At 33.6% G+C, this 10173-nt stretch overlaps 1 protein-coding gene across 1 annotated transcript in view; it reads right to left on the reverse strand.

The window, feature by feature from the left end:
* The window catches only part of LOC111421935 (endoplasmic reticulum metallopeptidase 1-like), a 32191-nt gene extending 22360 nt beyond the window's left edge, over window positions 1–9831 (reverse strand). The window contains exon 1 of the mRNA XM_023055131.2: window positions 9708–9831. Coding sequence (XP_022910899.1) covers window positions 9708–9716 — 9 coding nt within the window. The 5' untranslated portion in view covers window positions 9717–9831. The remainder of the gene's footprint in view (window positions 1–9707) is intronic.
* Between the last annotated feature and the right edge of the window lie 342 nt (window positions 9832–10173).

Genomic DNA, 10173 nt, shown 5'->3' on the forward strand with positions numbered 1-10173 from the left:
TTGCCATAACACTCGATTCTTTGTGCCACTCAAAGGGGCGAATTTTTGAAAGGTGAAACAACGAAAGCTCCTTTTAAATAGGGAGAATACGTTAGCGACAATTATTTATTAGTCATTCCAATCTTAAGTCTTTCCTACATAAAAAGCTCAATCGCACTCATTATTTATAGTAATTATTGAATAATTCATTATTGAAAACTACAAGTGATTTGTTATTTGCTAAAGATACAATCAAAAAAGGAATGCGGCACAACAATACTGGCAATAAAAGAACAATATCTTTAATGTACAGAAAGAAAGCCAAATCGGTATTAAACAAAATCTTTAAATCTGTGCCAGAAATTTATTTTTAAAAGGCATATGTAGAATATTACATCAAAAGGAAGTAAGATAAGACGTAATGTCTTCCAGAACAACAAAGGAAACGTAAGTGCCAGATTTTAGCTTATAAAACATGTTTCTGAATTCCGCCGAATACAAAGAACTACTACATTTTGTGAAATAACAAAACTACTCAACGTAAACAATTCTATAGATATTAAGCCAATAACAGTTAAGTTAATGACTAGAATACCTTGTTTTTTACAAGTACAGACAGGAAGCTATTTGATCGAATTTATAGATAATTAAACCAATCAAAATAATTAAGTTATTTAAAACAATTTAATTAATTAAATAAAATATGCAAAAATATCGCGTTACACTCGCGAATATCCATACATTATAAGGAAGCATATACATATAAAAATGCTTAATTAGATGGGGAAATATATTTTCTTACAGATGTAAAATCGAAATTTATACAGTACAATTTTATTGTTAAAACACACTCGCCTGATGCCTGCAATATTCAAATCAAAGAACCCAACGTCTCTTTCGTCCCCTTTGATTGCACCAAGCATGAATGTAGGAGTCGCCATTAATTAAAACTACGTTACACAGTGCGTCACACAAACATACTTGCAACTGATTTCATAAAGATGATGAAGTTAATACAACCTATGATTTAACTAATTATATGCAGCTAATAAACAGTTGCATGAAGTAATATGGGTAACATAGCTGCTCAATGAAGTAATCAGTTGCAATGTTTCATGCTGTAGTACGTCAAAAACATTAGGGAAATTGAATGGCAAGAGTGCAGTGCTCAAACTATAACAAATTTTGTCATGCATTACTAGGAAAATAAAATCAGTTACATCTAATAGGACAAATATATCAGATATAAACCGGGAATGTAAACAAAAGACCAGGTGTAGATCCGAGTATTCTCTCAAAACTTTCAATTAGAGGTATTTATTTTGCTAAAACCTTGAACACATAGGTATAAAACAGTCTGAGATCTGGGTACAAACTCGGCAGTAGTTAATTAAGCGTTTTTGATTATTATTATTTAAATTTTAATAATAACAATTTCTTTAATACATTGTTTAATGTTATTGATTAATCATTATTATAATTTAAGTTTAAAACCGCTAATCATAGCCTAAAGCCAATTTATTCGAAATCTTGTTTCGCGAGAGTAAAATTTCTGTGAGATTATGGTTAGATTCCCCAACTAACATTGAAAACAAGTTGACATGGAAGGGAGATAAGTTAATATTGATATCGAGCGTTTAGGAAAGTATTGTTTGGTGAACACTCTTTATTTACCGCTAGGTATACATGATAGTACGGCTACACAATTTCTAAAAATTGGCTCGGTTTTTCCGGATCTCGACCGGCTCAGACATGTGGATCAGAATATGTTTAATATTATTTGCTTGGCTGAGACATTGAGCGTTAGAGGTTTTACGCTAATTCGGGGATAGAGGAGATGGAGCTACTTTGTTGATAAGGCAGGATAATCTTTTTAGAGTTGTAGGATACATGTGGTGAGATCGAGCAGCTGTATAGTAGTGTGCTTATCCTCCCTCGATTTAGGTACTTGCAGATAACTGCAAATTAGTAAATACTGGCAGGTGACTTGACGTATATTGATTACTGTCTCTTTATTTATTTTTTATCAAATTATCACCCAGTCCATCAATTACTACCTGATTTTATAATGTGGCGACTTGATGGATGTTTCCAACCATTTCACCACTTCTTGCAAATTGAAATACCATAGTCACCGGAGTGTTATAACTTATAAGGAATAAAGAAGATATCTATAAAATAGTTTTTTTTTTTTAATTTACTCAATTTATAGGTATTTGACACAACATTTACAGTGGTTGGTTACTGCAGGATACACTTCTTTACATGCAACATACAAATTTAATTCTAAATGAACTTTTTATCACTCATTTAATGAGAAAGATTTGAATCTTGGTTGACGTGCCTCGCGGATATAGCGTAGATCTTAATTTAGCTAACACAGAGCTACTTTTATGTGTTCTCAAAAATGATCATCGGCTAACAACAATATTAATTGATGAAAATTGTACATTCTTGCAAATTTTTAAATTTTCAGGTTGTGGAAAATCATTAATTGCTTTAATTCTTGATTGTTAAGGAAGAATTTCGTCTGAGGAAACATTGTGACTGAGAAAGTCTAAAGAAGAAAGTCCAAAAAGGCATTGTGTTGGTTGGATATTAATACCGAAGTCGTTTAATTTCTCAGACAATAACCTTAAATGGACGAAGTGTTCATCTTCAGCTTTACTTTAAAATTTAGACCAGAAAGTCTCATTAATAAAATGTTGGAATGTTTGCGCAAAATTTCTTAAGCCGAAGGCATACCGGTAGATTCATAAAGACCAAATAGGGTGGTAATTGCCGTTTTGTAAATATCTTCTTCCGCTACAGGTATTTGATGCTATGTCCGTACAAGCTCAATTTTAGAGAAAATTTTGCAACTGTGAATATAGAGATTGAAATCGAGAATGTGAGGTAAAGGGTAGCGATCGGGAATTGTGGCGAAATTCAATTGACGATAATTGTCACAAGGACCAATCGTTGGAATCCTTTTTGAATACCATATGTAACAGAGATGAAACTTGTGAAGAAGATGGAACACCTAAAGAAATCATATATTCAAACTTTATTTTTGCTATAGTAAATTTGACGAGATCTAATCGCCTCGGACGACAGAAAGATAAATGTGAATTAGTAATTATGTTGAGTATAAGACTGGAGAAGAGAAATCTGAGGGTGAAATAAGTTTTGGAATTTTTTTTTGGTAAATTTAGCTTCAATGGAGAAAAGTTTAGGGGAAGGAATGGAGATTTTTTGAATAGAACCAACAGAAAATAATTTAGTTGTATTATCGATTAAGCGACGATGTTTAATATCTACAATGATGCCAATGTATGTATGTATGTAGAGAGAGGGGTGCGTAATTTTTACGCGCACTTAGGCCCCAGTGGGCCCCTTGTGCATACTCCCTTGGAGGCTCGAGATGGTAGAGAAGATCTCGTTAGGTGACGATACCGCTTACTCGTTTCCAATGACGAGTTACCGCCGCCCCGACCCCGAGGGGTCAGAGGGCGCTCACGCGCATTCGTCCCTATAAGTCGAGCCTCACACACATGCGTGCTAACGACAACCAGAGATGTTAGACTGGTTGCCGGGACCGACGGCTTAACGTCCCCTCCGAAGGACGGGGGGCGACTCAACGTGAATTCACCGGGGTTCGAACCCGGGACGTCTGCGTGTTAACCCGAGAGCTAACACGCTGAGCCATCACGCCCCCATCCCAATGATGCCAAATTTGTCAAGAAAGTCTGCGCCAATAATATTCTCTACATTTGCTATAGGGAAGATGTAAAGAAAATTTCGTCTTAACTGCAAAGTTAATATTAAAACTTTTTTACCATAGGTCATTATTGATGTACCATTAGCAGCAGTAAGAGACGAAGTTGTGCCTCTTTTGTGATTTTGATAAAATTTGGAAGGAAGGACAGAAATGTCAGCTCCAGTATCAATAAGAAAGTTGATATTGGTTTGATCATCGATGTAAAGACAAGAACTAACCTCACTTAATGAAATATGAGATTGTCGATTAACACGTTTATTGAAATTTTCTCCATTGAAACTTTACTTGGTTTTTTTGAATCAGAAGTTTTGGTCAAAAGAGTGTTTGCCTGAGAGTGTCGTGAACGTTGTGATGAAGAATGTCTAAATAATGAACGTTGGAGAGAAGGATTTCTCGAAGAAAAAGGTGATTTATATGTGTGTAATCTGTTGCAGTTCGGGCAATGATTAGATGAAGTTGCTAATTCATTAAATTTGGAACTTAGGGAATTAATATTCATTTGCAGCTGCCATTGTAACAATTGTTGTGAATTGGCATTTACAGTTACTGATAATTCCTTGATGGATTTAATCAGCTTTCTCTTTCAAACATTATCGGCAATAGATAACAAGTCTTGTATTTCTGAAGTTTGCCTGAAGATAGGAGGTCTACAGAAATAGTGCGTGGTAACCGCCTTTGCAATAGCCGTAACAACAAATTTTGACTTACTACTTGTGAACCGTCGGCCACGTATAGACTAGGACTCCTATAGAACTCCGATGGCTTCTGGTTGCCCATTTGAGAACCCGACAGAAGATCGTTGTAGCAAGCTTTTCGTTAAATGATTTGAAGAAGTACATTTTTACAAGAAGGGAAGTAGTAATAAATAATAGAAGTAATCAAGGTCTATCAGATCAAAAGGTTGCGTGTTCAAAACACGCCGTGGTCACCAATTATGTAGTGTTACATTAAGATATTCGATATAATCCGATAATTTAGATATTATTATAGAGTATTAATTTAAAACGACATTTCAGTTGTAACTGTAGAATTTTGTATATTTGTTTATATAATATAAAAACATGACAGCGAAATATCTTAAATCCACAAAAAGGTAATTTGATCATTTAACGAAAAGCTTGCTACATACATTTAACGATCAGATATCAGCTTCTATTTCTGATTCCAGAGTTTATCTTAATATTAAAACAAAAAACAGTTCTTTGTGAGATGCTCATATGAGTGGTCTTTAATTTTCGGTATGTTAAATTTAATTTTTTATGTAAAACAAACATAAAAGGTGCAGAAATCTGGTTTTAGTTTGGTTTATGGTATTAACAAGGAAGAAAAAATCAGTCACAGATTGTTTGAAGACGGTTTACTGAATATGGTAAATCGGAGATTATCTTATTCAGCACTACATGATCATCTTCACCCATAAACCACCTTATCTGGCCAATAAAATAATAATAATAGCTATTTTAAAGGTGTGTCCAACTCTGAGTGTGAGAGCGAGGACAACTTTCACATGACAATAACGATGAAATTCACGACCGAAGGACTAATAAGGAATAAATGCCAAAAAGAAAACAGACATATTCTATTAGACAAGCAATAATTTTATTCCCATGAATTTTTGACAAGGAGATCACATGAGAAATCTTTGAAAATGTTATACTTTCAACGAAAGCAGAAATGCATTTATTTTTGAGAATAAACCTGTTATTCTGACAAGTTAAAAAGAACGCATAAAAGAGTTTTTCCAGAGACTTTGTTATTGAAACCCCAATTTGCAACAAATTCTTGCAGTTCTTATGTGTTTAAAAGGAAGAATTTGAGTTCGCCAGTAGACCCCTAAAACAACATCAGTTTGATATATCCAGACTGTAAAACCTATTACATTTCAGACTTTATAATTTAGCTATAGTATAACTAGGTAACGCTGAATGTATATACTGCACGAGAAGAAATTACTCTGCCAATAATTTGTATGCAATAAAGATGTCCATTGCAGCAATATACACCAACGCTATGGAGAAATCAAAGTCTATCAGAAATGGAGATATATTAAAACCTTTAGTCATGAGAGATTATATTAACAATATAAGAGTGCCACGGATTCCATTAGAAACTATGCCTTCCACAAAATGTAATGTATGAAAATGACAATATGTTCGATTTTCAGAGAGAATTAGTCATCCGAAACGTCAAACAATCTTTTAATAGAGGCACGGCATAACCTGGACATTTCTAGTTTTAGTTTTACTTCTAATGGTTACTGGCCGTAAAAGCCTACAAACTTATAAAAACACTTAGTTTATTTTTTAAAATAGTCTCTTACTTTCACTTGTTTTCCTTTTTTTAATTATCATATCTTTAATATTTGAAATCAAAGTACGAATGTTTAAAATGTCTTTATAGTTGGTGTTATCTTGCTCTCCCTTAAAATATAAACTTTTCAGCATCTGCGAGTGCTTCCTTGCAGGTGATTTGCGTCTCATAGTCACTACATTCCTGGAGTGTACTCGGTCCAGGCATTGACCTGGTTGCACTATCGACTAGATCATCGCCGGTCATTTATACAGGCTGAAAACACCCGACTGAAACATATCGATAGGTTTATCATCCATGTTCTTCAGGTGATTCATCGCATGAGATTTTATTAAAAGATTTTTTATTTATGATAACTTCCATATGCCTGGAAAATAATAACGCATAATTGATTTTAAAGCTGTAAAGGAGTATTGTTGTATTTTCGACCAGATTCACCATTACATTAGCGAAAGATACAAAACAGTGATGTTCCCGTACTCAGCTGACAACTTTTCACCTGGTGGATGAGATGACGAATTATTAAGATAAAATACTACGTTTTGAGTAACACTTTTGCCTGATATCTCAAAAACAAAAACTCGAATCGAAAAAAGTTTCAAGTAAACATTTTTTGGTGAGAAGGGGGATACATTGTACACATGAACAGAATTTTTTTCAAAGTATCGGAATTCTTTGTTGAACGATTTACCGGTTTTGTTGGAAGACTTTACTCTGGAGCGAAGACTTGCGATATGGTATCAATATGATGGATGTCCATCTCATTATGCTCTAGCCGCAAGAGAAGTTTTAGAAGAAAAGTTTCCTGAAAATGGATAGGACGTAATGGACCACTGAATTGGCCAGCTAAATCACCCGACTTAACTTCTCCCGATTTCTTTCTTTGGGGTTACCTCAAAGAGAAAGTTTACAACCAAGTTCCAACAACACCAAACGATATGAAAAACCGTATCAGAGCAGCTTGCGAATCAATAACTGAAGAAATGCTTGGCAATGTGAAGAGAACGTTTTCAATGAGAATTCAAAAATGTTTAGAAGTGAATGGTCATCATTTTGAGCATTTAATCGATGTATAAAGGTATCTTTATAAATTTTAATCAATGTTCTAAGGTGATTTCAAAAATGAAGAAGAATTTGAGTACTATTTTACGATTAATTAAATCGTTTTTTTATTAATTAAATTTTTTAAAAAAAAATTAAAAATTAAAAATTTTGAAAAATGTTGTTTTATTTTTCTTTTTGTAGATATCTTCATAACGCAGAATTTAAGAAAAAAAAATTTTAAGCAAAAAATACCTAGTTTGTCAAATTGTTCAAGACGTTGAAAGAAAAAAGTATATGTGCGATTTGAAAAAATGAAAATGACGTCAGATGGGCCTTTAGGTAACCCTAAAAAAAAATCTGCTCATGTGTACCCTGTGCCCCCCTTTTCACCAAAAAAAGTTTACTTGAAACTTTTTTCGATTCGAGTTTTGGTTTTCCAGATATAAGCATATGTCATTTTAAATGAAACACCCTGTATATTTGTGTATGTGACATCTAGCCAGAACGGTGATTATAGTAATCGACTAGTTTTTTTATTTTCTTTAAACTCTGATTTTCCTACTACAACTAATTTTAGTTTATCTTCTCCAGTAGTGATTAAGCGACTTGATTGTAATTCGATGTTTACTAATTTTATAGCCAGGAGCAGTTTCTTCGTTAGCAGATGTTAATGTACGTGTCGTGGGCATTGCACGCCAGTAGACCGGTCTCATCAGCATTGTATATTTGAGCACATACTAAATCCATTTCTTTAATCACGTTTGACATACAGAAAATTGATTCGTCAGTACTAAGGTGTTCCCCTTGCATTTGCATTTATTTAATTTCATGCTTTTCTATAAAACGTCGCAACCAACCTGTTGAAAGTGGAAGTCCTTCGATGATTTGTAACTTTTCCGCAAAGTATTGTGCTTTTGCTAACACATACGGACTGGAATCGGCTCTCGTAGTGCTCTTTGCAGAAAAGAACACTCCAGCATTACATTTTTCAGATGTTCACTCTTCGCATCATTCACTATTTTCCCATGTAAAGATCTAGCTGATGTTTCACGAATTTTTCCAATTTGCTCTGCAATTTTGCAAAATCGAGTGTGGTTTGTTGTCCGTATTCGTTGCTAACAAAGTAACACTTTCACCATGTTCACGTCTTTCAATAATATCAAATTTTTTTCCACTGTAAAAACCACTCGTACTTGCCTGGGTTTCCCCTGATTAATTCAAACATCGAACGAGTTCGGGGAACGTTCAGACGGGTTTTTCACTCTGTCCACTTTTATTCGGATACATTATAATGTTGTTTTGTCGGAAAAAAATAGACATTGCGGAATACACGTAAAGAATTTGTGTGTATATCCAAGCACAGATAAAATTACCACTAATACGATATCAAGAAAATAAAAAAGGTTTGAGATGCCCTAACATTTTGTAATTCTTACTTATCCCTACTAGTATTGGTATCACGAACCTTAAAGAAAACAATAATTAGTTAGTGGAACCTACACAATGTCACCCAGTGTAATATACAATAACAGGAAGTGGTTGAGAAATGAATTGTCTTAAAATTGAAGTATAAATAATATTTAACAACTCTCATTCTTTTTAACATAAAATTAAAGGTATTTTTAATCAATTTTCAATTTCACAAATTTTGATACTTTCAAGATAGATTCTTAGAAATAATTTTGACGATAATAGAAATATTTCGTTATATTATTATTTATTATTATATTCATCTAGAAATGAGAAAATATTAAATGGGCGCTTTTACAAATAACTAATAATTCCTATTCATTTCCACGTATCAGAAAATATCAAAAACATTTTACAGATTCTATCAACTTAGACTTCAAATTAAAATTGAACGCATTTTTAAAGAGGTTTATCTGCCGATTTTGGGTCTTGATCGATTGAGATTTTGAATGAGTTTATTAAATAAGTTTTAATAAACGTTGACCATTTCGTGCTTTATTCATGTTAAAACAGCACCAATTTTAAATATATTTTTCGTTTACTTTTGCAAAGTGTTTTTCGTTTCATTAACACTAAAATATAAATTGCTACGAATAGAATTTAATTAAAAAAATTCTGTTTTCAAGGTGAGACAATTCCTATAACACACTGTATATGACAAACACACAACAAAAGATGTTGTGAATTCTGATATCAACGCATTCCCTTTGTGTTAATTAACAAAAGAAATTAAGATGAAACCTGACTAATAATATTATTTCTCTTATTATTATTATTTTGAATTAAATCCTTGAATTAAAATTCAAGTTTAAAAATATTTTTTATTTTCCTTATTCATTCATCATAGTCTCTACATCATTCATCTCCATCAATTCGCAGCTCATTCCAATTTCTCAATCTCGTTTCACACATCATTCATATCTCCGCCAACTTTTGGCAACCAAAAGTATTTCAGCTGCAAAAAAAAATCTAGTTTCTTTTTAATTTGACATCTAATTTGAGGTAAAAATTGTCACCAGGAACACATGTCAGAGTGTCAGAGTGAGACGGTTTTTGTGTTTCTAAGACAGCTGATCGATACGTAAGCGGTGCGAGCAACCAAAATAAAGAATGAAAAAAATAACAAAAAAAAACGTGTACTCACATTGGACATGGTGTGTTGTTTGGGTGGCAGAGCAGAAAAAGTTTTCAGTTTTATCGGGTTCTCAATACGACCAGGGCTCGCTAAATCGAATTGTGCGCGATCTTCCGTTCGGGTCGGCGCATTTTCATTCACTAAAATGATTTTTTCGCGGCCGGGACAGACGGTTCGTTGATAAAATAGGCGCCGCGCGGCCCATCAGCAGGACGAAACGCCGCAGCAGGGGCACAGCACGAAATATACTGCGACTGCGCGAAACTACGATTTCCAAGACATCGCGTCGTCATGGTTACTAGACAAAGCGTTTTTAAATCCTGCTGGGTTAGAATATTTCGGTATAGGCAACTCATTCTAAGCTATATAGTTTCCTATAATATTTCAAAAATATTAATTAAAAAAGAACCGCTACATTCCATTTACATTACGTTAGAATGGCAACCCTTCTCTACATTTTCGTTCAAGAATCATC

Source organism: Onthophagus taurus, chromosome 7 (genome assembly GCF_036711975.1).
Source record: "Onthophagus taurus isolate NC chromosome 7, IU_Otau_3.0, whole genome shotgun sequence".
Classification (NCBI taxonomy): domain Eukaryota; kingdom Metazoa; phylum Arthropoda; class Insecta; order Coleoptera; family Scarabaeidae; genus Onthophagus; species Onthophagus taurus.